The 27,638-nt window shown below is 56.3% G+C and overlaps 10 protein-coding genes across 10 annotated transcripts; 7 read left to right on the top strand and 3 right to left on the bottom strand.

Moving 5' to 3' along the window:
- Positions 1-169: 169 nt before the first annotated feature.
- J3D65DRAFT_631538 (aldo-keto reductase family 1 member C13) lies at positions 170-1,608 on the bottom strand. Its single transcript, XM_066800918.1, has 3 exons — positions 1,334-1,608; positions 978-1,258; positions 170-915 (listed from the first exon to the last, which is right to left on the bottom strand). Exons 1-3 carry the CDS (start codon positions 1,538-1,540, stop codon positions 369-371), a joined length of 1,035 nt encoding a protein of 344 aa, XP_066652883.1. The 5' UTR covers positions 1,541-1,608; the 3' UTR covers positions 170-368.
- Positions 1,609-3,834: 2,226 nt separating this feature from the next.
- On the bottom strand, positions 3,835-7,118 carry J3D65DRAFT_458923 (plasma membrane H+ ATPase). The gene is made up of 4 exons (XM_066796415.1): positions 6,615-7,118; positions 6,318-6,548; positions 4,140-6,264; positions 3,835-4,030 (listed from the first exon to the last, which is right to left on the bottom strand). The coding sequence occupies exons 1-4, from the start codon at positions 7,026-7,028 to the stop codon at positions 3,984-3,986; spliced, it is 2,817 nt and encodes a 938-aa protein (XP_066652882.1). The 5' UTR covers positions 7,029-7,118; the 3' UTR covers positions 3,835-3,983.
- Positions 7,119-11,002: 3,884 nt separating this feature from the next.
- J3D65DRAFT_458858 (uncharacterized protein) lies at positions 11,003-12,742 on the top strand. Its single transcript, XM_066796414.1, has one exon. The coding sequence runs from the start codon at positions 11,144-11,146 to the stop codon at positions 12,605-12,607; it is 1,464 nt and encodes a 487-aa protein (XP_066652881.1). The 5' UTR covers positions 11,003-11,143; the 3' UTR covers positions 12,608-12,742.
- Positions 12,743-13,590: 848 nt separating this feature from the next.
- Positions 13,591-14,741, top strand: J3D65DRAFT_660268 (uncharacterized protein; the record flags this gene model as incomplete). Its single annotated transcript, XM_066802569.1, has 1 exon — positions 13,591-14,741. The coding sequence occupies one exon, from the start codon at positions 13,591-13,593 to the stop codon at positions 14,710-14,712; it is 1,122 nt and encodes a 373-aa protein (XP_066652880.1). The 3' UTR covers positions 14,713-14,741.
- Positions 14,742-15,400: 659 nt separating this feature from the next.
- On the top strand, positions 15,401-16,701 carry J3D65DRAFT_700304 (uncharacterized protein; the record flags this gene model as incomplete). The annotated part of the gene is made up of 1 exon (XM_066804078.1): positions 15,401-16,701. One exon carries the CDS (start codon positions 15,401-15,403, stop codon positions 16,505-16,507), a length of 1,107 nt encoding a protein of 368 aa, XP_066652879.1. The 3' UTR covers positions 16,508-16,701.
- A 1,039-nt stretch (positions 16,702-17,740) lies between these two features.
- J3D65DRAFT_557205 (RNase H domain-containing protein) lies at positions 17,741-19,024 on the bottom strand (the record flags this gene model as incomplete). Its single annotated transcript, XM_066797302.1, has 3 exons — positions 17,741-18,122; positions 18,175-18,796; positions 18,850-19,024. The coding sequence occupies 3 exons, from the start codon at positions 19,022-19,024 to the stop codon at positions 17,741-17,743; spliced, it is 1,179 nt and encodes a 392-aa protein (XP_066652878.1).
- A 660-nt stretch (positions 19,025-19,684) lies between these two features.
- Positions 19,685-20,575, top strand: J3D65DRAFT_458552 (uncharacterized protein). The gene is made up of 2 exons (XM_066796410.1): positions 19,685-19,855; positions 19,916-20,575. The coding sequence occupies exons 1-2, from the start codon at positions 19,847-19,849 to the stop codon at positions 20,318-20,320; spliced, it is 414 nt and encodes a 137-aa protein (XP_066652877.1). The 5' UTR covers positions 19,685-19,846; the 3' UTR covers positions 20,321-20,575.
- On the top strand, positions 20,576-23,677 carry J3D65DRAFT_458553 (6-phosphofructo-2-kinase-domain-containing protein). Its single transcript, XM_066796411.1, has 2 exons — positions 20,576-21,326; positions 21,501-23,677. Exons 1-2 carry the CDS (start codon positions 20,830-20,832, stop codon positions 23,347-23,349), a joined length of 2,346 nt encoding a protein of 781 aa, XP_066652876.1. The 5' UTR covers positions 20,576-20,829; the 3' UTR covers positions 23,350-23,677.
- A 702-nt stretch (positions 23,678-24,379) lies between these two features.
- Positions 24,380-24,788, top strand: J3D65DRAFT_458555 (uncharacterized protein). Its single transcript, XM_066796412.1, has one exon. The coding sequence runs from the start codon at positions 24,498-24,500 to the stop codon at positions 24,702-24,704; it is 207 nt and encodes a 68-aa protein (XP_066652875.1). The 5' UTR covers positions 24,380-24,497; the 3' UTR covers positions 24,705-24,788.
- Positions 24,789-25,795: 1,007 nt separating this feature from the next.
- On the top strand, positions 25,796-26,699 carry J3D65DRAFT_458558 (uncharacterized protein). The gene has a single exon (XM_066796413.1). It carries the CDS (start codon positions 25,932-25,934, stop codon positions 26,595-26,597), a length of 666 nt encoding a protein of 221 aa, XP_066652874.1. The 5' UTR covers positions 25,796-25,931; the 3' UTR covers positions 26,598-26,699.
- The last annotated feature ends 939 nt before the right edge of the window (positions 26,700-27,638 follow it).

Below are 27,638 nucleotides of genomic sequence, written 5' to 3'. Positions count from 1 at the left end.
CAAAACGAGGTGGGCGACCAGGTCACTGACTCATTCTCTCGAGGAGTGGACAGCGCTTAAAGATGCACATTAGCTTCAATCCCAATGGCAAATGGGAGAGGCCAGTGACATGCGTCAGGCAAGTGGACCTTTTTTCTGTGGTGAAAACATCCATCAAGGCGTAACTATGCAGGTCATATGAGCATAAATATTCACTATCGCATCGAGCTTTGCTAGGAATGCAACGGCAACAGCCCGAGGACCTGAAGAGTTGAACTTCTGTCTCGGCCCGCTGCTGCACAATCTCCCATTCTTACAGGTGCAAACATGAAGGAGCTTCATCCAATGGATTTTTCACACAATTGCTATTCCCTGCAGCCCCAGCCCACTCACGACCTGTCGTCATCATCAAACTTGTGCTTCCAAAAGCCCCTAAAATGCTTCTGCAGACCCTTTTCATTAATCTGCTGAATCTCCGTCGGCGTCAGCTTGAAAGACAAAGCCCTCAAATAGTCGCTCAGCCGTTGCTCCTTGGAGCTCGTCGTAATGGCGACCACGTCCTGATCAATGGCCCAACGCAGCGATATCTCGCCCTCGCTGACGGCGTACTTTTTGGCCAGGGCCGCCAGCGTGTCGTCGACGGGGCCCGGCTTGGCTTTTGTGACGGCCGTCAGCGGCGCGTAGGCCGACGTCGCTATGCCGTGCTTGCGGTGGTAGGCGAGCAGCGGCGGGTGCTGCAGGTAGGGGTGGAATTCGATCTGGTTGATGGCGGGCACGACCTTGGCCGTCGCGAGCACGGCGTCGAGGTGCTGCGGCAGGAAGTTGGATACGCCGATCGACTTGGTCAATCCCGCGGCTTGGAGCTCCTCCAGGTCCCGCCATTTGGCTTGCAGCTCTGCATCCGATTTGGCCCAGAACGGCGAGTGGATTAGATATCTAACAAGTCCATGGTCAGCTTGGGCGAAGGCGCGTTGGAGCATTCGAGCATTCTCTCTTACAGGTCGACATAGTCCAATTGCAGCTTTTGCAAGCTCTCCTTGAGCGCGGCCTTGACGTCGTTGATTCGCGGCTCGACCTTTGTGGTGACGTAGAGCTTCTCGCGCGCGACACCGCTCTCCTTAATGGCGATTCCCAGCTCCGGCTCCGTCTTGTACATCTCAGCGCCATCGAGGTGGTAGTACCCGAGCTTGATGGCCGTCTTGATGGTCTCGATGAGCTCGCGGTCTATCTTGGATTCGTCGCCCGACTTGTACCAGGACGTGCCGGTTCCGAAGCTGAGCTACATGTCGCCCGCCGATGTTAGCATCAATTGACCTCGTTTGCGAAGGTATGGCAGCGCCAATGGCAGTCATACCAGGGGAATTGATTGCCCATCGTTGAGCTTCAACGAAGGAACTTGATTGTTGAGTTGTGCCATGGTGGAAAACAGCTTTGTCGTAGCTCCGAAGGTCGCAGTGGGCGTCGTGTTCTTGAATCGCGGGGGAGACGAGAGACGAGCGGAAGCAGTGACGGCGAGAGATGTTTTTGTGGCAGCAGCAATGACGACCATTGCACAATTCATTCGCAAAATGACAGAACCGGCCTGCAGTCCAAGAATAAATCGGACTCCACTCGCCTTGTTCAAAGCTGCGAGGCTTCAATCGCGCTATGCACCACCTCCCCCTCTCCCTCCCCTCCCCCACTCGCCAGTCCGCATCCCGGCCTCATGCAGCCATCCGAATCTCGCAGCAATCAGCATCTCCCACTCGCCCACCCCACCCTTTCCAGCTGCTCGCACGACTCATGGGCGTCGGCAACCCACGACGACGAAACTCCTTCTCGCAACCAGGGACAGCCCGCTGGCTCACCCGCCCACGCGCAGGGACAACCATGTCGACGGCAGCGCTGCAAACCATACGCGCAGCAGCAGCTCAACCGCAAACGCCAGAGACGAATTGAGTTTTGCGAAGGCATCTCTGCGCCCGGTGCGCTCTGTTGAGCGACAGGGAGCTGGCGGGCAGCTGAAAGTCTGCTGCGGACATGAAGCGTGAGAGCCCATGACCTGCACCCCGCCATGACGGCGGTGATGTAACCGCGCGCACAGTAAGTACAGGGGTCTCGCGTCGGCTTTCCTTTCCTTGTTTCCTTTCCTTTGCTGCTTGCTGGCCCTGGTCCCTGACACCCTCACCTCAGCTCCCGCGTCGGCATCCCGGTTCCAACACGGTAGGTACGGTACCTACAGCACGCATCGAAGACGGGAACCACAACACAGACCCAATTTGTTCATGATAGCCGCACGTCCCGATTCTCCTTCCCGTCTTCGCCTTCTCTGCTCACAGCTACGCGTAGCTACAGCAGCAATGAGCAGAAGCGAGTCGGCCTGGGGCAAATAGGGCAGGTCGATGTTCCTTCGGCCACACATGCAGGTCCGCCGCTGCCGGCAAACAACGGCGATACACTCGCTGGACGTCTAATTTTGTGGGCCTGGACAGAGGGGCCTCGGATCGAGCAGGCGAGCGAGCGAGCGAGACCTCTCCCTCTTCCTGCTCCGTAGACTCTTGCTCTACAACTTCATCAACTTCATCATCGCCTTCATCATCGACTGCCCCGTCGTGCCTTGCTGCCGCTGCTTGTGATGGCGTGAGGTCCATCTTTGACTGAGGTGTGCGGACGCAGTTCGAGACTGACGACTTTTTTGGCCTGCCTGCGTCTGGCGACCTCTCTTTTTCTTCTGTCTGCTGCTTGTCTGTCTGTCCGCTGTGCCTCTTGCGACGAACCGATTCGGTCCAATCTGCATCTACATCTACCTGCCTGCCAGCCGACACGCACCATGTTCGACGCCAGCGCCTCGGATGCCGCACTAGTCGATCTGCACAGTACAGTATGTCGGTCTGCGTGTCGTGGCTTCAACTACATACACACCTTCACACTGTCTATCAATCCACTCGCTCTTCACGGTATCCCCATACCCTCATCCTAACGGCCCTGCGGCCCCAGCCAAGCCAACGAAGCGAGCCGCAAGCGAAGCCAAGCGCCAACTCTCGAAAAAGAGAAGGAGAAGGAGAGGACAGGACAGGACCGCTGTCTATTTGTCTGTCTTTCCACCTGTCCGCGTAAGGTAGTACTCTCATTACCTGCCTACAGGCCTCAGCTCGCTCAGCCCAGCTCCCCCGCCAACTCCAGCGTCCCTCTCTTTTCTTAGCTCTGTCGTACGCGCGCGCGCGTGCGTCTGGTCTGGGTCAGCTGGGGGTCAGCATTCACTCTCACTTTCACGTCTACTCCTTTCCCCTTTCTCTCTCCTATTCTCACCTTTTCTTCCCACCGCCCTTTCAACAGGAGTCGAAACCAAGGACAAATCGCACGACCATCTGCGCACCTCTAACCATGAGAAAGAGAGAGGAGAGAAGAGAAGAAAACGAGACGGGGGAAAAGGGGGAAGCGCACAGAAAGAGCAGGAAAGAAGAGCTGGAGAATCCGTCTCTGAGACTGGTCATGAGTGAGCGTGTGTGGGTTGTGATCAGACCAGCCGACAACGAAACGACAACAACAGCATCATGGCGAAGAGGAGCACCGACTGCCGCCGCTCTGGCATCATCACCGCGCAGTGCGTTTCGTCTCGATCTTACAGCCATCCAGTCATCATGTCTCATATCAACAAGTTCGTTGTGTGTGTGTGTGTGTGTATGTGTATGTTCACCTATCTCCCACCTCTCCCTACCTACGTTCATCTCTTCGTCTCCTCATGTTCTGCCCCTTCAACCATCCAACCAACCAACCACGCACCATCCCCAAACCACAAGAAGACTACCACAACCTCAGAAGAAGAAGCGTCCAATTAAACCTCTAAAACGTCGGTCAGTCGGTCGGTCGGTTCTTCCCAAAATCCCCACCACACCCCACAAACAACCAACCCTGATATTAAGATGCCGTTCCTTGCCAACTACTACTCCTTCGACTCTTCTTCTTCTTCGAGCACTACCGGTATATCAAGACAAAAGAGAAACAAAACAAAGGGAAAATGCCGTTTAGGCGCTCTTTTCATGCTGCGTAGAAACACGTTGCAGAGACACAACTGTAGAGAAGAGTTAGCGGATGTTGTTTGCTGACAAGACGACCATAGAGGTGCGACGACAACGAAGGAAAAGAGAAGGACGGGGAAGAAAAAACGAAAAAAGACTTACCAAAGTCCTCGAGTGATCGTTGCTTTTGATCCTTCTTAGGGCTCTTGCCGTGCATGAGGTTGTCAAAGCCCACGCTGTCTTGCAGCAGGTAGTAGACGCCGCCCATGACGCAAAAGACGCCGAAAGAAAAGACCCAGATGCGCACGACGGCCACGATGGACGTCTGCCCGCCGACGAACCAGCCAAACAGGCAGAAGAAGGTCGCGATGATGTCGACAATCAGGATGGCCCCGCTGAGCTGCCACGACGGGATCGAGCTCCAGAAGGGCCCGTTGGCCCGCGTGATGAAGATGAGCCAGTTCTCCGTCAGCGAGATTTGCAGGAACAGCACTTCGTCGCGGACACCAAAGTTCTGGACGATGCCGCCCGAGATGCCTTGGCCCTGCGCGTTGGGGAGGTCTTGGTACGGGAACATGGTCGTGAGGGTGATCCACGTGCCGATGGCGAGGACGACGCCGAGGAGCACCGACATGCCCCACAGCTTGGGCAGATTCCACTTGACCGGGGTTTTGGAAAATGGCGCGTTATCGTAGGCAATGGCCAGGGTAGCAATGTCGGCAAAAATGGCGATGAAGACGACGAGCTCCAGGTTCAGCGACGTGTTCAAAATGGCGATCCAGAGACCGAGGAAGAACTCCAAGTGCAGCGACAGGGCGATACGGTAGACGACGTACGCGTACATGCGGTGGAAAATCTGACGACTAGTCTTGAGCGCATCAATGATGGCCGACAGACCAGGAGCAAGGAAGACGATATCAGCGGCAGACCGCGCAGCGTCAGAGGCGCCCTCGACGGCGATACCCGTGTCAGCCTTTTTCAGCGAAGGCGCATCGTTGACACCATCGCCAGTCATGGCAACCAGATAGCCACGCTGCTGCAGAATTTCGACGACATTGTACTTGTGCTGGGGGAAAACTTCTGCGAATCCGTCGGCGGCTTCGACAAAGTCGTAGACCTCGGAACCAGGCATCTCACCACCGCCGCCAAGACCAAGACGCTCCGCGTTGTAGACGTTGGTACCGAGACCCAATTGACGAGACGTTTCACGAGCGATACCGACGGCATCACCCGTCAACATCTTGATGGAAAGACCGAGAGTCTTGGCTTCGTTAATTGTGCGCGCAGTGTCATGACGAGGAGGGTCAGAGCAAGGCATGATACCCAGGATTTCCCACGAGCTATCGCCGCGCTTACGGGCAACACCGAGCGAACGGAAACCGCGGGTAGCGAATTCCGCAACCTTGTTTTTGTAGGCCTCGTCGACCGCATCGGGAATCGGGTGATCTTCCTCAACAGTCTTCAAGACGAAGAGCGGGGCACCCTTGACACAGACGATGCGCTCTCCCTGCGGAGACTCGACAACGGCCTGAACCTTCTTTGAGACGGGATCGAATGGGTGGAACTCCAAAACCTTGTACTTGGCCAAGACCGACTTGGCGCGAGGGTAGAATCTGAGGGATTTCAGGAACGCCTTGTCAATGGCATCAATACCCTTTTTCTTGCGAGAAGCAGCAAGACAGGCCGTGAGCATGAGATCTTCGGGCTCGACTCCAGAAACAGTGTACGGCTCGGCCAGGGAAAGCTTGTTCTTGGTCAAAGTACCAGTCTTGTCGGAACAGAGGATTTCGACACCAGCAAGCGATTCAATGGCCGAAAGCTTCTGAACAATGGCTTGCTTCTTGGCCAAATAGGCAGCGCCGACAGCCATGGTGGTGGTGACGACGGCCGGCAGACCGACTGGCACGCCGATGATGGTGATGGCGAGGGTAAATTCGAGGATGGTGACAATTGGGTTGGAACGGTAAAAGGACGAGACCCAGACAACCAGCAGGGTGAGAATGACCAAAATCAGGAGGACCGTGCCGATACCGTTGAGCACCTCTGTAAAGTGGCCAGTACCCGAAGAAGCCGACGCGACGAGCGAAGCAGCGCGACCGACAAATGTGCTGTCACCGGTCGCGGCGACGACCATGAAGGCCTCGCCGCGCTTGACGGCCGACGACGCGTAGCAAGTGTCACCCTTGTGCTTGTCCACGGCAAGAGACTCGCCGGTAATGGCAGACTGGTCGACCTGGAGAAAGGCATCGTCGGTTACGATGCGGCCGTCGGCAGGGATGATGGTGCCCTAAGCGGGAGGTGAGAAATCTCAACACGAGCAGAAAAACAAGGTTGGCTTACCTCCTCGAGCTGCAGAATGTCACCAGGAACGACTTCGGGAGCTTCGACTTCCTGCAGAGTGCCATTGCGCAGCACGGTGGCCTTGAGCGCGAGCGTCTTTTTCAGTTCGTCGACAATGGAGCCGGCCTGGAATTCCTGAACGAAACCGACAGTCGCGTTGAGCAGCAGCAGGGCGCAGATGACGCCAAAATCGACCCAATCCTGCAAACCGGCGGCGAGAATAGCGGCGGCCTAGCGCGGTAGCCACATCAGCAACAGCGCAATGTTTGGGGCGCAAGGATCAACAGAATTTCTCACCTCCATGACGAACTGGATGGGGCCGACAAAGTACATGAGAAACTTGAGGACGAGGTTCTCCTTCTCCTCCTTCATCTGGTTGAGGCCGAATTTCTTCCTACGCTGCGTCACCTCTTCGGTGGTGAGACCGTGGACGGTGCTGGTCTGGAGGAGCTCCTCGGCTACTGGGCGAGCGCCACCGGGCTGTTGCGTGTCTTCCTCTTCGGCGTCGATGTTGGCGTCTTGCGATTCGAGCTCCTCAATGAGGGCGTCCATGTCCTCGTCTTCCTCGTCGTCCTCGCCGGGCTTGATGCCAGGGAGATTGGTGGACTTTTCCTGCTGGGCATACTGCTGCTTCTCGTCAAAGTTGGGGCCCTCGGAGTTGTGCTGCTGCTGCTGCTGCTGTTCAGCAGCGTAGGGCTCGTTGTCCGCCATGGTGATGGCGTTTGGGCGGACAAGCAATCGCTAAGATGGTCGCAAGGCGATAATGCTAGAGGGCGTAAGCGCACGTCGCAGTAGCAGGGCGACTTTTCGGCGACTAGCGAAGCGAAGGAGAGGGGGCAATGCAATGGGAGAGGAGACGAGAGGAGGGGAGACGAGGGTAGGGTGGGTCCAATGCGCGAGAAGAGAAGAGCCTGGGGTTTTGTACCGTTACCCAGCGCAATCGGCACTAGCGTGCCCTTAAGCTTTCCCACCTGGTAAGCCAGCAACCACGCAGCAACCGCGGCTCCACGTCCTCAGCAGGCAAGCATGCCGCACGGGCCGGCAGCCGTTGCGCGGGCTTCGGGTGTCGTTGTTGAGGGGTGCTTGGAGTGGGTGCATGAGGGATTCACGACGTACCTTTCAGCTACAATGGCGGGCAATGGGCGAACAATGGCGCAGCGTGGTGGAGGAATCCAGTTGGGGGATTGGGATGGGATGGGATGGATGGGATGGATGGGATGGAGCAGACGGGAGCGAAAAGCCAGGGCGGACAATCAAAACCACGCAACACTCGTCACCCCCGCGGACAGGGCAGGGCTCTCTCGGGTTTTATAAGGCAGGTGGCACGACACGCACGACACGGCGACAAGGGCTCAATTGGAGGGAGCGGGACGGTATCTCTAGGTGGTTCTGTGGCTTTTGTTGCTCCCCCAGCTGGTTGCATAAGGGCTACACCTACATGCACAGATTGAGGAGCGCGATCCCGCGATCAGCGAGCGGTGCGGTACGGTACGGCAAGGAGAGTGAGCGTGAGACGATTTAAAAGCTTGAAAATCATCGTTTGCAGCCTGTGCGACGCTGGACCGACCGTCGGGCCGCTCAGCTCAAAATAATGGACGCACACCCGCCGAAACAAAACAAAACCACCAGCTTTAGCCGCGAGGCATTCCTGGCCAGCGTACCTAGGTTGCAGTTGCAGGGGGGACCACCGCACGCAGACGGCGCCCGCCGAATAATGCTCTTGTGTGCCAAGGGCTTGGACGATGCGCGATAACTGGACAGTCGTCTCAACAGCATTAAGTCCGGGTACCGTACTGTTCAGTCAGTGCTTTGCGGGGGATGTGCCTCGCCTCCAGTGGGAGCTGGCCCCCGACGCGACAGGGGCCCTGGGCCTGAAGTGCAGTGCAGTTCGCATCTGACCGTCCGAGTCTGACTAAGCGGTTAAATCCCCAGCAACCCAATGCGGCAGTTGGAGAGACCAAACCCAACGGTGCCGGCGCCTCCTTTCTCGCGGCTGTGAGGTGTTGAGCCGCTGCCAACGTCCTCGCTGTAGCATTGGGTCGAGGTGGGCCCACCGACCCAGCCAGAACCAGGCCTCCTCTCTCGCCTGCGGGGGTGGGTCAAGCCCAGCCAACCGAGAGTGCACCCACCAGCAGCTTATCCACACCCAACTTCAACCTCAACTCGCCCTCGCCCTCGCCCTTGCCCTTGCCCTTGCTCTGCTCTGCTCTCTGTCAAACACCACCTCAACGCTGTCGTTTCATCATCCACCGCCGCTTGCACGTGTGCGCCCAACAACTGAACTGGAATCCTTCGCCCTTGGCCATGTGACGACTGCCGGCAATCTCGCCGCCGCTGCCGTGTGTCCTCTTGGCCGCGCAGGTCCGTCGTATCGCCAAGCAGGTCCGCCTCTACTCGTCGCTCGAGCGCCGTCTCAGACGGCATTGGCGCTGCTGTATTGCTGCTACTCCCAATCAGTCGATTGATTGCTCTTGGCCCTCTGCGCTACCACCAGATACGATGGTCCTACCCCCGACCGCCTCCCTCACCGCGCCAAGAGCCAAGACATCCCGCTCCTCCTTCTGTCGATCCGCCACAACCGCTCCGCCGAGGTAGCTTGGCCTCCTGCTTCTTTTCTTTTCTCCGTTTCTTTTTTCTTTTTTTTTTTTTTTTTCACATGCCGTCCAGACCTGATTGGAGCTGATTTGTCGTGGTGGTGCTTTTTGTGAACAGTTCTGCGCCATTCCTGTCCATGTCCGGAGAATAACGACACGTCTTCAAGTCTCCGAGAGACATCTTCGACTTGGCTGCAGCACAACCACAGAGACACCGTCTGCGTGTTCACTCACCACATGTTTGTTTTGCTTGCCAACCTGTCTTTTCTGCGCCATTTTCAGGGTCCCGAACAAAGCACCCCGCGGCTGCGATGCTACAATGCGCTGCCTCGCTGGCCGGAACGCCTTGTCAACCTCAGCCGAAAGGCCAATGACTCGCTGACGATTGGCGGACTTGCCTCCATGTTTCACTTTACCACTTGCGCCAAGTCACCAATTGCCTACCTCTGACGTCTGGGGGTTGGCATTCCATCAGTCCACACGTCCAAGTTGCCGATTGCGGCAGGTGCCTGGCGGTACTGCCCGTAATGAAGTCTTCTTGGTCTTCTTGGTCTCGGTGCTTGCTTATATGCTAGTCTGCCCCTTTGTCAAAGTACCGAGTACCGCTTGTCTGTCAAATCTATCGTCGTCCAAACACACATCAGCCAAGACGTCGTTGCTGCACCATGGCTCCTCCCCAGTCTCACGATCCGAATCCCTCGGAGATGATGGCTTCCTCCAAGGGAGGCCGCCTCACTGCCGAAGTCCCATCACACCCGTCGCATGGCAAGAAGGGCAAGGCCGCGCCCGCCATCTCGGTAAGTCACTAGCTGTGTGCCGACTTGCCTTCATCTGCCGGCACTCGTTCCCGCACCGAACAACCCAATTAGTCAATTGTGAGCTGATCTTCACAGGACCCCATGGACACGCCAAAATCCAAGAGCACCGATGACGCCCCCGCTGAATCGAGCAAACACGGAGGCAAGTGGACCATTGACATGCCCGGCAATGTCGACTCCAAGCCTGAGTCGGAGGCCATGCGGCTTGTCATGGCTGCCATTGTCGAAAACGAGAAGCATGGTGCAAAGGACGGCAAGTACGTCTTGAAGACCAAGCACTAGAAATTTGGAGGCTTTGAATTTAACGGTGCGCGTCCCTTTCCTAGTCATCACTCGATGATGGCCGTACATAACGTTCTAGAAGAGTATCAATAAGATCATGTGTTCCAACAGTGCCTACTCTTCAACCAACACTCTGCTCGGTCGGGCCTTTTGAGATCATCTTCTGCATATTCTCCGCAGCAATTGACATGATCGATGTGCTTGTCCGACACGCAACGAGCTTCAACCGTCGGGTGGCTGTTTACCTCGGCCTGATTCTCTTCTCTTTCTTCCGCCCAGCGAGCGTACGTTTCTTCCATCCCACAAGCGGCCCCACACCTTTCACACTTTCTTTTCTCCAGTTTCACAAGCCCCGTGAATCAATAGGCAGTAGCCACGCGCTCTGATTGCTTCCTTGCTTGGCACGCGCGCCCAACCGTCCGAGCGAGCCCTCCTTTGAACACCTGGCATCTGGCAGCCAGCACCTTACACCTCACTCCCACCCAGCGGCCACGTGTCAGCCATGCGCACGACCCCTGGCCTCGGGGGCGTGGCATGGAAGCTATTCTTTGCCTGACCACTATCACTGTCTTCCAGAAACGCGTTTGAGGATTTGCTTTGTCTGTCAATGGTGTCCCACTTTCATCGCAACTCTCCGGCTCAGCGACTCTTGGTCGTAGGGAGATGCGGATGTGCCATCATCCAGAATGCTTGTGTCTGGTTGCGTGCGCGTCAATCGTCGCTTGTCTCTCTGCACTGATGACTGGTTTCTACGAACAGTCTAGCATGTTCCAAAGAGCTTCGCCTAGAGGGACGGTAGACGAGCAGAACCATGGGTCGACAGTGCACCGCTTCAAGGTGGCATTATGACGCATGTAGCTGTTGTGGTCCGTTGCTGTTGCTAGTAGACTGGAAGAGAGGGAGAGAGGGAGGTCAACACTCAACGGCCATTGTGAGTCACCTCAACTTGCTGAGTTAGGTCAACGGTAATATTCTCTCAACTGTTCGCTCCGCTGCCCTAGTACCCAAATCTATTAAAACCCTCTCCTTCTCTCACAATCGCCGTTTCCTTTCGTCTGGACAAGCACTCGCTCCATTCAGCTATCAACCTGAAGAAGAACCGCCTGCATTCAGCAGACAGTACAATCTCAACATGTGCATAGCGTGCGAAGACTACCGCTCAGAGCGAAGGCCCCGCTGCCGCTGCGGCGGTTTGGGCCATCCAGCTCGGCGATTCCCTCGCCCACTGCACTCTCCCTCAAGACACCGCCTCGAGTCGGCGCGGGAGTTTGCCAAAGACTTCAAAATCGCCGTCGAGCGCGCCCTGCCCATCCACGAGCCGCCCTTGCAACGCGTCACGGTCCTGGGCATCACCTGGGAGAACGACGATGCGGACGCCAAATTGGCTGAACAGAGGCTCCTCGGCGTCTTCCGCGACACGTACAACTTTGCGTGCGAGTCGCTCGTCATCGCGGTCAACGAAGGAGACCCGCTGGCCTCGATGAATGTGTTCAGGAACGCGCTGATCGAGTTTCACGACCGTTGCAAGAAGGATGACTCGCTGTCCATCATCGTGTACGTCGGGTACTCGTCTTTTGCCGCGTTCAAAGAAAGGGGGACGGCCTTGCATCGGGGCCGTTACTCTTGGCAGCTAAACCCGCTCACTACGAGGGACAGCCAACGTGCAAGTATGGGTCTCGAGCTCGACGGCACCAGGCTCGCCGAGTACGGCGGCTTCTATTCTGGCGCGATGCAAAACTACCCGCGCGTCCTCCGCATTTTCGACTGCTTTTGGGTCGACGAGGGCGAATCGTATGTCTTGGCCGAGTCCCTGTCTTGCCCCAAAAGCTCCTACGGCGATGCGTCGCCCAATCTGTCGCCGCCGCACGAGTACATCTACAGCCTCGCAGACCACCTCGAGGGCCTGAATGGAGAGGTCCGCTCCGTCGTCCAGATCCACGGCGAAGTGACCCACAAACGCGTCCAGAAGGGCCTCGGCGGCGTCCCCGTTCACGAAGTCCGAGGAGAGTCTTTTGATAAAGAATTCGTGCCGAGCACCCTCCTCGCGCGCCAGCCGCAGAAGCATTCGCTCACACTTGAGAGCCGCAGAGAGGCGCTTGCCGCTATGGACCGGCAGAGTCTCCGCGTCCTCTTCTCCATCCGTCTCGCCTGCGACCGCTGGATCGATGGAGTTAATGACTGGCAAGATTGGCTGACGGCACACTTGCCGCTCAACCAACCGCACTCGGTGCGCGTTGAGTCGGTGCAGCTTCCCACCGCCGCTGACGACGACATCAATGACGGCACCGCTCTCCTCATCGCGTCCATTCCGCTCGAGCTGTGGCAGGAATTCCCAATCTATGGCAAAAGGATGTACACTTTCCTCTCCCACATGCAAGATCACCGCCCCCAGCCGTCTGTCTGGGCCAAACAAGTGGGCATCGCCGCTGCGCCGCGGCCGCGCAGGAGTTTCCGCTTGAAGCGCGAGATGCCTCTGTTTGAGGGCGTGGAGCCCGCGCGAAGGCGCAACTTGAAGCTTTGGAGGGAGATGCGTGGAAGAGGTGGCGTGAGAGGAGGATACCTCCCTGGCAGAGGAGGGGGAGGATGTGGGGGTTAGGGATGGGGACTGATGCCGTCTGCCTCTCTGGCCTCTTCACGCACCTGGGGTGGTGTTGGGGGGTGACAGTGGCCTGCGCTGGTAAATGGCCGCTCATACCTGCTACCACTCACCCACTTGCCTGTCCTTCTCGCGCCATCATCCCCTCATCCCATCACGACATCCACGTACACATACTCTAAATCTGGACGCAACCCACCTACCTCACCTTCCTACCTCCCGCCCTACCTACCTACCTAGTCCACGACCTAGCCCAGGGCCGCCGACGCACTAGCGTCCTTCACCGACCACACCACCCCTGTCAACCTCTCCACTCACCCTCCCTACCCCTGACCACACCCCTAACCCTCCCGCTCGCGCCGCCGTGCCTCTGCCCGACCCGACCCGCCCCCTCGCGTGGTCGCTCGCGTGCTCAAACACCCGGCTCAGGCACCGCACCACTCTAAAACACCCAGCCGACAAGTTCCTGCGTTGGGTAAGGTAAGTTGGGTTTGGGTGGGCGTGACACGTGCGATGGCGCGGCATGGACGGACGGAGCGGCGCGCGTAGGCAAGAGGAGCATTCGCACGCGAAAGGAACGCCAATGGAACGGAGACCTCGCGGATTAGCGCTTTGATGCCACTTGACGACAAGCTCAGCACGGAAACAAATGAACAAGACGAAGATGGAGTCATACATAGCTTTACCCGAACCGAATGGGGAGCATTCAAGCTAGATGACTACCATGGTAGTAGATTCTGTTGAGCTCCCGATTTTGTTTGCAGTCCATGGTACTGTGCTCTGGAATTTTTCAACTGGTTCGAGAATTTTGTCTTCTCATTTTACTTCACTTGAATTCTGGATTGCAATAGTACTACTTTTTGATTGAAATAGCGCCATTTCCTGATCAAAATATTGCCAATACGACCACCGCGCGTAAAAGTCTTTAACTCACTAAAGTCCCTGGGATTCCGCGACTGACCAGTGTTCAAGGAGCATACAGCATGTCCTATCAAGGCTCGCAAACCCATTCCACGAAGTCGAGTGCGCACACCGAGGAGCGAGGCCATGTCAGCGGAGCAGAGCTACTGAAAGACATTGAGAGAGCCGTGAACAAGGCTATCCCGGCCAATAGCACGCCTTTCAAGAAAGTTGCTGTCCTAGCTGTTCGCTGGGACAATGACTTGACGGGGTGCGAGGACGCCGAGGAGAACTTGTTGCAAGTTTTGCGCAGCACGTACGGCTTCCACTGCGAATCTCTCGTCCTGCCTTCAGACACAGCCCCACACTGCCTCGGAGTCCTGCAAGAGAAGCTCTTCACATTCCGCGCGGAGTGGGACTCGGACGAGTCTCTCATGATACTCGTGTACTCTGGCCATGCGGCAATCAGTCCAGATTACACGGACATGGTCTGGTGTGGGCGAGCCGACGAGCGCTTAGGATACCGGGGGCTGGGCTGGCCACAAATTTCGTGGAGGTCCATCCAAGGCCTTGTTGAGCCTGTGAAGGGCGGTCGCTACCTTTTCCTTTTCGATTGCTGTGCCGCCATTGCAGCAGGGTTTGATAATGGGCCGGAGTTCTTCGGTGCTTCGGGATTCCACCGCCTCGACATGGTATCGTCATCCAGTTACAACTTCAATTTCACCAACATCTTAGCAAGGCAACTGGAAAAGCTCGACGGAAAACCACGGTCGATTTCCCAAATTTACAGCGACATGGTACGCTCCCGTATCGAGACCGGTCTTCAGCGAACCCCGGTTCACCTACTTCAGCAGGGCATGGACAGCATCGTACTCGGTAGGCTCTCCAGACGGACGCAAAAGCACCTGAATCTCACGGATGGAGACCGAGCCAAGGGCATTGAGACCATGAACCAGTCTGACCACAAAGTAATGATCTCGGTAAACCTCTCCGGCCCAACGGCGCTTCCGGATGCTGAGAGCTGGAAGCAGTGGTTGACGACAAATCTCCCACCGGACTTGAGATACCTGTCCATTCGACTTGCCACGGCCAAGGAGGCTGATTCCATCATCTTGCTTCTCACGATGCCCCTGGAAGTCTGGGATTGTCTTCCGACTGACAAGACAGCGTACAGCTTTGTCTCTTTCGTCAAGGATAGTATGTAAGGCTACATACTACCCACTACCTGTCTGCAGCCCGCCGGTGTGCCGCAACCCCAACCCAAACCCATGATAGAACTGGTGGCAGGTAGTCCGCAATTCCACGAAAATCCCGACGACACCTTCCCGGACCTTAGGCTTGCTGAGAAATGATTGCTAGAAAGCGGACGAGATTGGTGTCGACAACCCGTGTAGCAAACGAGATCAGCGGCATTCCCAGAAGGCTGTTTCCTCATCTCACGATGGTTTGAGTCGGCTGGAGGCTAGAAGAATCAGGCAATATCTTGTTGGTCGTAAAACGGACGAACGAAGATCATGGGCGAAGAGAGGAGCGAAAAGGAGAGTGGAATCGCTGAGAAACACGACGACAGAATTTGTTGGGCTGGCAAACGATGATAGGGTACTGTAGTCGGACAAATCCTTGTTGCGCCTGCTAGAAGTTTGGCTGGTAGCCTTTTGTTTCCATCCATGGTTCCGTTTGTCAAGTTCGGCAGGCGTGATATAAATTCAGCAACTCCCTCCACCACTCTGCCAACCAACGGCTTTCCAACCTGGGACACCCAAGACCTCTTGAACGGCTCACTCATCAAGACCTCGCTGATCAAGAATCCTGTCCGTAAGCATCTTTGGTATCCCGAACGTTCGATTGGCATTCCACTTACTGACTGTTATTTAGGAAGAGCTATTCGCCAACATGCCTGCCACGCCGGATCAAATCTTGCATGGCCACTCTACGAAGCCAGTCTCTGCAAACACTCGGAGAGGCCACTTGGCCTCGAGACAAGAGTTCGTAAAGGACGTCGAGGCGGCCATGGCGAGGGTGTTCCCCACACGCTCCACGCCTTATGGAAGTGTTGCAGTTTTGGGAGTGACGTGGGAGAGTGACACTATGGGATGTCGCACTGCAGAAGCCAACATGATGAATGTCTTTTCTAATGTTTACAATTTCACGTGTAAAACAATCCAAATTCCGGCGGAAAACGACTCTCCGGAGCAATTTCTGAAGGCCAAGTTTCTTCAATTTTGCGAACGATACGCTCAAAACGATTCGTTACTCATTTTTGTCTATTCGGGTCATGCAGCAGTCAGCAATAATTACCGAGATTTTTATTGGGCTGCACAGACTGACGAAAATGATCATATCATCGAGCCCTGGGCGCAATGGAGCGAATTCGGCACAAACGCCAGGTCCAGGAAGGGACGATATCTCCACATCTTTGATTGCTGCAGTGCGATTGCAGCCGACTATCACAACGGGCCAGAGCTTCTTGGAGCCGCTGGTTTCACCCCTTCAGACACTGCGAGCGATAGCCTGGAGAACAGTTTCACCAATGTCCTCGCTCGACTACTCGAAGATCTCAACGGCGCCCCGAAATCAGTTGCGCAAATTTTCGCCGAGCTGACTCGTGCTCGCTCACAAAACGGTCTCCTGCGAACCCCGGTGCACCTCTTGGAGAAGGACAAGGAAAGTGTGGTTCTCGGGAAGCAGGATCGTTCTCGTAATCACAGGACTTTGACGGTGGAAGACCGGAAAAAGGCTATTCTGGATCTCGGGGAATCAGAGTACCGCGTACTGATCTCAGTGAGCCTTGTCGGAGAGAAGTCTTTGCCAGACTCTGAACAGTTCACCAAGTGGCTCACGACAAACCTTCCACCGGACCTGCGCAACGTCTCAATCAGGGTCGTCAGTTCGATGGAGTCTGACTCAGTACTTCTCTTGTTATCAATGCCTGTGGAGTTGTGGGACGGTCTCCCAACGGACAAGACGGCGTACAGCTTCATCTCTTTCGTCAAGGGGTAGGCCCCCCTTTCCCGCAACGCCCTAGCTAGCCAAACGGGACGACGAGAGGCGAGGCGAGACGGGACGGTGGCGCGCTGTTGTCGAGCTGCACCAGCGCGTCCACGCCGGCCAGCCCGCCGCGTGATTCCTCTCTCGTGCTGATCTGCGTGGAACCGTTAGAACAGAGTTGTCGGAGCGGCCGGCAGTAAGACGCGGGGAGGGCGATGCACTGTACTATGCTATGTTGTTGTACAAGGCCGCCACCTGCTGCCCGGTGGCGGCGCGCGGTGGCGGTAGGACACGGCGGGCTGCAGAGAGGCAGGCATCGCTCATCTCTGTTCTGACCTCAGACGATCACGGGGACGGGGACGGATAGTGACGGGGTGCGGGAAGCGGGGAGCGAGGAGAGGTGTACATACACGCCCATATCGATTCAGGAGGCAAGCGTTAGGGGCGACTCATAAGACGGCTGGCATCCGAGATGACCGACCGGCACGACCATAGCCACAGGCAACGAAGCAAGACCGTGACAAGACAGGAGGAGGCCAAAACGACGTGCACGTACGGTACTTGCCTGCCCTGACGTCTTGGCCCGCAGAGGTAGGTGGCCAGAAACGCATCATCTCGACGCAGCTCAGGCAGCGCTCCACCCACCTACCACCTTACGCTTGTTTTTCTTGTCTCGACTTCAGCACTCTTGGGAGAATCACGAGGCGGAGCTTGGCAGCTAGGCAATAGGTAGAGAGCAAAAATGTTCATTTCTTTTCTTTTCCTGTCGTGTCCTTTTCTATCTTGTCATTCGTTCCTCGTGATGTTTTTCTTTTTGGCTTGGTTCTCTCTTGGTGTTTTGGTGTGGCGATACAGGGACTGAGACCGTGAGAGGGGATTGGATGGATGGATGAGGGGATGGGTGAGCGGTGATTGGTTTTGGTCTGTCTCCGTTTTCTTTTGCTTTCGTGCTCGACTTGGCGTGTCGTTTCTGTTTCTGGTTGGTATCTCGAGTAGACGGCGAAAGAGAGTGCGTTTCGTGGGTGGTTCGTGGGTGGTTTCTGATACTCGACCGCAAAACACTTTTGGGGAAGCCGGCAAAGCGTCTATCCCTGACGTTGACCCACGCCGTGAGCCGTGTTTTATGGCTCTTCATGCTTCGGCTGGCGTTGGCTTTGACACCTGCCAAGAACTTCACCTGCAGCATGCAAGCAATTCACGCCGCTCCTGCAGCTGCGACAAATTCTCGTCCCACGCTTGCAAGACCTAGGCCTCGACTTTGGCATCAGCCATGGCCTTCCTAGCGCCCTGGACTGCCAACTCATCGGCGGCTTTGTTCCCCGGGTTGTCGGCATGGCCCTTGACCCACGTGTACTTGGTGATGCGGTTGAGCTTCTTCCTCTCTTCCATGCGGCCATCGATGGCCTCGATCAAGTCTCTGTTCTCCACGGGCTTCCCAGCAGACGTCTTCCAGTCCTTCTTCTTCCAGCTGATTATCCAGTTGGTAACACAGTCGATGGAGTATTTGCTGTCAGTGCAGATTTCCACGTCGCGCGTCAATGGGGCGATATTGAGAGCTCGCTGGATGGCTGTAAGCTCTGCTCGTTGATTGGTTTGACGGGGCCCAGCAAGCGGAGCGGAGACGTTTCTTTAGACTTTATTAGCACTGTGCGGCAAAGGCAAGGATCGGCACGCGTTACCTCTCATCCAAGGGACCGAAGAAGACACCAACGCCAGCAAAGGCGCCCTTCTTGCCGTTGCCCAGGGAGCTACCGTCCGTATAGATGACGAGTGAACCGCCCTTGGAATCGCCAGTGGGAACCTTTTTCTTGGCATTCTTTTGCTCCTCCGTCTTGTACTGGACCTTGCCCGATGGGTCTAGTATAATAGTCGAGTCGAAATTGTCCTCGGCGTCCTCGGGCAATGGCCCGTCACCAGGCTCCCAATCTCCAGTAGCCTCGGCTGGCGTATTGCTCTTTCTTTGTTTCTTTGCCGCTGGTTCTTTGTTCGAAGCTGCGTCACCGCTGTCGGCCGGCGAGTCTGCGTCGACTGAGACGTTTCCGACAGCTCCTCCAGTTGGCCTACCGCCCTTTGCAAATGTGTCTGCCTCGGCACGTGTTGCAAATGACTTGAATTTGGCACCGTAGAAGCCGGTAGTCTGCTTTTGGCAAGAAGCCCAGTCGGTATACACGCCAGGCACTCGACCGTTTTGGACCGCGTAGAACTTTGTTACTTTGGAGTCGTCGGTCTTGTCTGTGGTAGTCGAGTCACTGCCGGATCTGACAAATGCTTGGGCCTCGGCAGCGGTGGGAAATGCCTTGACTAGATTTGAAGAGTAAGCGGATGCAGGCAGGAGGGGCTGCTTGGTGGTGTACAAGTTGCGTTCTTGAAACCCTTGACCTGCGCTTGGCAATCGTTGTAGTTGCTGTAGACGCCAGGCTTGTGTCCATTCTTGACGGCATAAAACTTGTGCTCGCCTGCCCTTTTCCGTTTCGTCCCAGACGACGCGTTGCTCGTTGCGGGCTGTGACTTGACGTCTTCGGCAGCCATGACGCGTGCTGGACGTAATTTATTCCAAAGGACGTCGAGGAAGGAGTATTCGAGGGCGCAAAAGTGGAGAGCAGCTGCAGCGGTCGTGTATTTGCGGTGGTGGAGGAAACGCAGCAGCAGCGGAGGTCGGCGCTGTAAAATAATGGTGAATGTCTGGCAGCGCCCTTGTTCGCGTGGGGCCTTTGAATCTTGTCGGTGCGCTGGCGCAGTCAAGCTTTGAAGTCGGTGAAAGAATTGGCAGATTCCACAGGCCGCGTTCAGCTCGAGCAGGGGAAAGATCTTTGTTCGTGGGGTTGACGTGTTCGCGACGCGCTGGGAACATTCAAGGGAAGGAAGTTGACCGACGCCGGCTGCTCCACAAGAGCTTCAGCCCCACCCGATGCGCCACACGACAGGCACATGTCAGAGGGGAACGAGAATCGATGAAAATACGCGTTTGGGTTCAGCACTCTAAGAAAAGGTTGTCGAACCGTCTGATTCACGATGCTGCAAGCTGAGGTAGCTAGCTACAGTACCAGGAAGCTAAGCTGCCGAGCTGTCTGCACCTACGTCTCGGCCTGCATATTCCTTGGCTTGACAACCAGGTCAGCCACATGTTCACCATCATACATCTTCCCACCTCTCTTCATCATCGCGTGTGCAGCCGGGCTCTGTAGCACGACAACGGAACCGTCAAGGGAGATTTGAGACGAGCGAGCTGCAGGAGACTGCGGGTCGGGAGCCGTTGATTGCATCGGTCGGTGACCGTCGGAGCTACGCACACGAATCGACCTGAGTGCAACGCACTGAAGCAGCCATCGACGCTTAGACATCATCATCATCATGTTCGAGGTGTGCTTATCCGGATCAAGCCCCCAGGAAGCTAGCTGAAGCAGGACGGATTCATGACAGGGACGAAATCCCGCCGACAGGTACCGGTTGCGCCTCCACCGGGCGCGGTCCGTCATTCTCACCCAAGACGAGCTCGTCGAGATCAGGGCAGCGCAGCGGACGTTTGAAGGGGCCTACATTCGCACGGCACTGGGGCAGTTTTCATTTGCGCTGGTGGTGCTCAAGATCTTCACAGCCGAATTCTACTCGATCGGCGCCCTGTTCGCCGTGTACGGGGCGGCGGTGCTGTTTACCAGCCTGCTGAGGCGGCAGCACGGCAACAAGCAATTCTTTGCCGAGGTGGGCGAGGACGGGCTGCAGCGCAAGAAATTCAGGACGTCGGGCAACGTCGTGTCGGTGCTCACGGCGCTTAGTGTAGCAGCATACACATCCCTGCTGGTGCTGACCTTGAAGCTATCAGCGTAGTGTGGTGTGCGTGTGTACGGAATAGGTAGAATGAGGACGCCCGAAGGCCGACGGAGCTGTCGAGGGAGGGCGCAACGGCAAAGCGTTGAGCTGAGGACGTGGGTCAATGATTGGACACCAAGTCATGGACGTCTCTGGCTTCTGTTGCACGCGGCGTTGGCGTGGCAGCAAAGCGAGGAATGGAGTCGTCGCGTCGCTCCTGTGTTCCCAGCGGTGCGGTGGCAGCCTCATCCAAAAAGTCAGCCAGACGGTACAGCGGGTCTCTCATGTTATAGTCAGAAGATAAATCCACCACGCTCGACGTCCCCAACACCGGCCCCGGTCTCGTCTCGCCTCGACAAAAGGAAGGACTGTGGCTACCAGTCGCCTTAAAACCCGCGCCACCCGTCGCCGGACGTCGCAAAGTGTAAAAAAAAGGTGTAGTCGACAAGGAGCTGAGCGACAGGACCAACCTAACCGACGGCTTCCCTGCCAAGCTGCGTCACTACGCACTGCAACATCCCCCGGCCATGCCGCTAATAACCTCTGACCATCCGTACGCCCCCATGGGCTCTCTCACTCCGTCTCCAACTCCAACTCCTCCTCCCCACCGCGACTACGACTACGACTACGACTACGACTTCCACCCCGCCGCCTCCAAGCTCCTCCAGCTCGACACGCTTATTGCTAGGCGCCACCAGTCCCAGCTCAGCGACTTTGCCAAGGTCGCCCTTATGAATAATACCACCACCTCCACCCAACTCCCCGCTTCCGACGGCTTCGTGCAAAAGCAACAGCAAACTTTCCCTGTACGACCGTCGCAAACCCCAGCTCCAGCTCCTCCGCCCTCGATTCCTCCCCGCGCTCGCGCCGCCACGGGCCTCGATGGCCACTCGTCCGACGCAGACCTGAAGCTGCCACCGACCACCCATCACCACCACCACCACGCCAAAAACCAAGCCAAAGACGGCGTCGGCATCCCTCCAAGCGACACCCCCAACACCACTGCCCCCAACAGCCCCCGCATGTAAGTCGCCGCTCCCTGTGCACAATTGCATCAACAGACGTCACTCCACGGTGCCTGGGCTTGTGCGCAACCCACATTTTGCGCCTTCGGCCCGACTGCCCGCACTGTCATCAAATACCTGGGCTTCCAGAGTCATGCCCTTTGCAGACACACACAGCTAACAGACATGGACAGTCCCCCCATACGCAGCAACTCTGGGAGCTCCACGCCCCGCATCCGCCCTACCACCCTCGACATCCCCGGCCTCACAAAGTCCAAAATCTCCCCCGATGGCCGCATTGCTCAGCGAGACCTGGGCGCAAAGCTCCTCATCGTCATGGTCGGCTTGCCCGCCCGTGGCAAGAGCTACATCACAAAGAAGCTGGCCAGGTACTTGAATTGGTTGCAACACGAGGCTCGCATATTCAACGTTGGCGAGCGGCGCCGCATCGCCGCCGGCGGAGGCGGCACTTCAAACCCTGAGCCGTCGCCCAAGGCCGAGAGGCGCCCTACCGACTCTGTGCGACGAGAAAGCATCTCCACTGGCGCGCCCCAGGGCGTCATTGAGCAAAAGCAACAGCTGCATCCTCCCCACTTGGCCGCCAAGATTCTGGTCAACGGCCACGAGGTGCCCCAACAAAATGGCACCCCACCTCCCCCCACAAACGAGATTGAGGAGGAGAAGAAGCGGGATGAGGAAGATCGCAAATTCCTCAAGGAGGCCTTCCCGGAGCTCACTCAACAAAAGACGCCCGAGCGGTTGCCCACCGTCGAGGTCATGGACCAGTCTGCAAGCTTCTTCGACCCCAACAACTACAAGGCGGCGCTCTTGCGCGAGCAATGCGCCATGGAGACTCTGGACGACGCCATCGACTACCTCAGAAACACGAGCGGAACTGTTGCCATTTTGGATGCGACCAATAGCACCCTCGAGCGCCGCTCTGCTATCGTGAGGCGTGTGCGCGACAGGTGCGGCGTAGAACTCAACGTCCTCTTTGTCGAGTCTCTCTGCAAGGACGAGCGTCTCTTGGAATCCAACATGCGCCTCAAGCTCTCTGGCCCCGACTACAAGGACAAGGACCCAGTCGTCGCCTTGGAGGACTTTAAGAAGCGTGTTGCCATTTACGAAAAGGCGTACGTGCCGCTGGGAGACTACGAGGAGCGGAACAACATGGCCTACGTCCAAATGATCGATGTCGGGCGCAAGGTCATTTCGCACCAAATCAGGGGCTTCATCGCTGCGCAGGCCGTCTACTACCTGCTCAACTTTAACCTTGCGCCCCGGATGATTTGGATCACGCGTCACGGGGAATCCATGGACAATGTCGCAGGCAAGATTGGCGGCGATTCGGACCTCAGCGAGAGCGGTCGGCGCTACGCCGAGGCTGTCACCAAGTTTATCAAATACGAGCGCGAAGCTTGGGAAATTCGCCAGCGCGAAAAGAACATGGCGGCTCATTTCCCACCCCAGCCCGGCGACATGTCTCCGCCAAACCCCTACTTCATGGCCGAGGAAGAGCCCCCGCGCAAGAACTGCTGCGTCTGGACGTCCATGCTCAAGCGAGCAATCCAGACGGCCCAGTACTTTGACGAGGAGGACTTTGACCTCAAGCAGATGCGCATGCTGGACGAGCTCAATGCTGGTCTCATGGAGGGTATGACCTACGATCAGATCCGGGAAAAGTACACCGCGGAATTCGATCTTCGGCGTCAGGACAAGCTGCAATACCGCTACCCCGGCCCTGGCGGTGAGGGTTACCTTGACGTCATCAATCGCCTGCGCCCAGTCATTGTGGAACTGGAACGTATGACCGACCACGCCCTGCTCATCACCCACCGCTCCGTCGCTCGCGTCCTGTTGGCCTACTTTTTAGGCCTTGCCCGCACCGAGGTCGCCGACATTGACTGCCCGCTCGGCATGTTGTACATGCTGGAGCCCAAGCCGTACGGCGTCGAGTTCAAGGCTTACCGTTACAAGCCTGAGGAGCAGTGGTTCGAGTACCTCCCCGACTACAAGCCTCGTCCCCAGCCTGGCCAGCTCTAAGCGCCTCTCCACCAGTCAACTTTGGCGCCCTTTACCCCGACACGTATCCCTTTGACTACCATTCGACCCTGTCGTGTATCACCACCACCTTATTCACCACCTTCTTTCCTCGCATAATTGCATCGGGCCGGCGTCTTCCTTTCGTTGTTTCTTTGCACTGCCCCCACTTCAGAAGAGATTTCCGATTCACATCTGATTCGGCGTCAAGACCACAGTGTATAGACTTTTGGCGCATACAACTCTCCACACACGCACATCCATCTTCGTCTCTCCTCCATAGGGCAGCGGACTGGTGTGACCTCTCCATTCTACCCTCGCTTCTCTCTCGCCCACAGAAGGCGAGACCTTTTCCCTAGAGTGCCTTTTTGCTTTGCTTTACTACTACTACTACCAATGGCGCAGACACTTTAGAAAAGCTCTCTTCACGGCGTCTCTTTTACACGAAGCTGGATGACCAGGGGGGTGGGGCGTTGATAGACTCTACACACACATAGGCACGACAAGGCTGTTGCTCTCGTGCAGAGTAGCCGGATACGGATTTCATTCTCCTCTTTCCATCTCTTTTTTCCTTTCTGATCGATCGATCGATCCGTCCATCCACTCCGCTCTTCTTCTTTGGTCGGCTCTTCCTAGCAGCCGTGTACGATGCCACTACATTAGCTTGGATAGACAGTCATACGGCGAGCCACGAAAGGGGCCGAGCGAGCGAGGCGGGGGGGATCGAGTGTGCTGCATGGACGGAGGCGGGGGACGGCATATGGGAAAGGCGTTTCGTGTTTTTCCTTTGGGGTTCGGTGATCGGTCTCTTTTGCTGTCTTGTTTTCTAGAGCGGGTTTTTGATTGCTACTGCTGCTGCTACTACCGCTGCCTCTCCGCTTCTTGCCTTTTTTCATCTCTGCAAATGCTATCATGAGATCCTCATCACTTTTCTTCCCTTTTCTGCTGTTGGTGGCTTCGTTTGTACGGAGTCGCTAAGTCGAGTCGTTGGACTGCCGGATGAGCTCTGTGTGCGCCCTCCCTTCCTTTGTCAAGCGCGCGCTTTGTGGGTGCGGTGTGCTTTCTTGGCTGCCTTGACACACGCACGCACGGCACCTCTGCGCTCCAGCAGTGCGGTGCGGTTGATTGAGAGCGGGGTGGGACCACGTGTGATGATGGTTGTGGTGGTGGTGGGCGGCATTGGCACTTTTCCTGTCTGCCCTTCTCTTCCTTGCTTCTTGCGCCTGCTGTGCTGCTGCTATGCGACGACGGCCTATGTCTCCTACTCTGCCAGCTTTTTTTTTTTTTCTTTTTTTTTTTCTCTCGCACTTCTAGACAGACGGACGCGGTGTTGCTGGATTGGGTTGCGTGGGCAGTAAATGGTTTTCTGTGATAGACGGAGTGAAGAATGGAAAAGTGGTTGTTTGATGTTGAACAGATAGATGAATGGATAGAGCCTACCTAGGTACCTTACCTACCTGTGTGGGTTTTCTCTTTGGTTAGTTGGTTGGTTGGTCTGGCTGAGGTGGTGGTTACAGGCGTGCGGATGGGCGTTGGACACCATCACCATGATGCCTCGCGACTTGTTGAGTCTTTGCGCTATCCATCCTTCATCCATCCATTCGTCCATCATCATACTCACACCCACGCAATAAAACAACCTTGGAAGGCCACCCCACCATCCCCGACATCCGTCCCCGTCCTCCGTCCTCCTCCATCAATGACGTCATACCCACCCCACCAGGCAACCTACATGTAACCAAACCTACCAGGCACACCCCGCCTAAGGTTCTCCAACAGTCGCCCCCGGATCGACACCGCACTCATCATCGCTCGTCACTCACTATCCCCAATCGTCCTGCTGTCACTAGATCAAGGGTGGGTGTGAGGTACGAGGGTGTACAGAGATGGCGGGGTGCCTGTAATGGTTGCAAGCGTCAGAGCGTGTGGGTGTGGGGCCCCGCAACCAGCGGTGCCGGCGGCGGCGTCTTTCCTTCTTTCCACGTTCCTCGCTACTGCTACGACGAGGGAATCTGAATGAAGCGGTGTTGGTTGCTATTGACCTGAGTAGTGGTTGGCGAGGTGCGTGTTAACCTTTCTTCTTCCTTTTTTTTTTTTTTTTCCTTTCTTTTTTTCGACAGTCCACAAGGCCGCCGCTATGGCGCGCAGAGCGACATCTCCGGTTCTTCATGCTTCAAAGCGTATGCTCAACTGACAGAGCTTTTTAGGAGTAGGAGAAAATGGGATGACACAGCCTGCGTTCCACGCCGATGATGCTCCATGGTACAATGGAAGCAAAGTACAGTACGCAAGCTTTCCCATCAGCAAAGCCATCAAATGTGCGCAGGGAAATCAACAGACTGTCCAAGCCTTTTATCGTCCCTGTACCTTGCCCACTTCATGAGTCTCGAAGTTGCCGAATGGGTGTCGACTGTGTATCTGTGCATAGTGCTCTTCCGGATGCGCAGAAGACTCTGGACGTTGGGTTTGGCAGATGAAGTGGGCAAATCAATTCGAGGAAACCTGCACAGCGCGAGGAAAGCAGCAGATGGACGCTGGACAACACGTCAGTTCAACGACGACAGCGACCAGCCTTGTCGCGCGCGATGAGCGAGAAAAGAAATGGCCCAAAAAATCGGCGAAAACGATCAAGTGTCGAGCAAAAATCCATCAGGGGTCAACTCGAGTGCGTCCGGCGACTTTTTCGAACAATCTCATCCCAACCAAACCCACCGCCGCGCAAGGCCACGCACCAAACAAACAAAACCTGCAGTCAGCCTCACCTCCCAAACCCCCCTCGCCACAGCAGGCCACCAGATCCACAAAAAGGACCCGCGCTGCGTCTATCACACCACGGCCCGTACTTGCCTCGTCGGGAGCAAACGGAGGAGCGCAGGCAGCCGACGCACCTCTCACTCAAACAACCCAACAAAGAAAGGAAAAAAGGCCAGCGCACCAGAAACGAAAAAGAGCAAGGACAGTGGACGCATCGACTGACGTCTCATCTTGTCCGTGCAACGCAGCCGTCGCCCTCGCCTTGCCTTTGCCTTATCTCTGGCGCTCAGGAGACCTGGCCGAGGAGCCGCGCCATGTGGTATGATATCAGCACATACCGAAAGTTCGTCGGACGGCTAGGACGGCGGAGGAGCTGCGTGACGCACGCTGCGCTGTGCTCTGCTGCGGAACCTTTGAAGGGCGTTTGCGGCGAAGAGATGTCGTGTTTGAAGATTGGTCGATGCGAGGGGGCGGTTCTGCGTTGGCGGCGGGTTTGATGTGTTTTGCTGTGGCGTGGGTTTGTTTACCTTGTGCGAGGCGGATGGATGGATGTGAATGATGTGATGGAGATTGATGGGTTGAGGGCCTGGGAGAAGACTATTTGTTTGAGGATGGTTGAGGACGACTCGTCGACGGACGTTTCCCACGAGACGGAGAGAAAGGAGAGGGAAGAGGGTAGAAATGAGGAGACTCCATCTCCATGGCCCGATCTTTACGCTCCTCTCCGCAGGCGCACCTGGCCACCTTTCCTTCATGTCGAGCAATACTGTCTCCAAAACTCCTCAATCGAACAGACACTCGAAGAGGAACTTTGCTCCAGCACACCCTCCACTTCAGGCTCCACGACCAAACCGACACACTCATCTTTCTCCCAAACCCACGCGCTTCGAAACTGACCACCAACTCATCGCAACCTCCCTCTCTTCCCTCCCTCGCCAACGCAAACCCGCATAGCCCACACGCCCAACAACTCAACCTTACCCACCTACCTAACTCCGGTTCCGACGCCTCGCTCGCTACCACATATCACGCCCCTCCCGTTTCTCCCTTGGAGTCTAGAGCAAGAAAGAAAATGGCAGAATGACAAGTTGGCCATGACTCGAACTCGAAGCTGGAACTTGCCCGCGGAAGCAACTGATGCCGCGGGCATGCGTTGTCATCACACCACCAACCCGAAACGTTTCGCGAAATGTCGTTGCACACGTGTGGGAGCTGTTGCGCATGATATCTACGTTCGCTGAGAGGTTGAGTTGTTAAGGGGCTGTGGTGATTCTTGCGAGGGGGGAAGTCATGGAGTCGCTGCTAGGGAGAATAGAAAAGGAAAAGAACGATTCTGACAGGGTGTCTGCTAAGACCATGGCATGGCAAGCATCTTTGAGGCACCGTCGAACAAAAAGCCCACAAGAAGAACCAGGGAAAAAGCAGCGCATAAAAGAAAAGAGAAAGAAGAAAAGAAAGAAAGAGATTAAACAACATCCTCCGACACCTCCAGAAATGAACTCGCCAGCCAACACACGCGCCAGCCAGCGCACACCCAT

This window comes from Phyllosticta citribraziliensis (assembly GCF_038025025.1).
Source record: "Phyllosticta citribraziliensis strain CPC 17464 chromosome Unknown J3D65scaffold_9, whole genome shotgun sequence".
Lineage (NCBI taxonomy): Eukaryota > Fungi > Ascomycota > Dothideomycetes > Botryosphaeriales > Phyllostictaceae > Phyllosticta > Phyllosticta citribraziliensis.
Note: the sequence above shows the minus strand (reverse complement) of the source record. Positions and strands in the feature narration are given on the sequence as shown.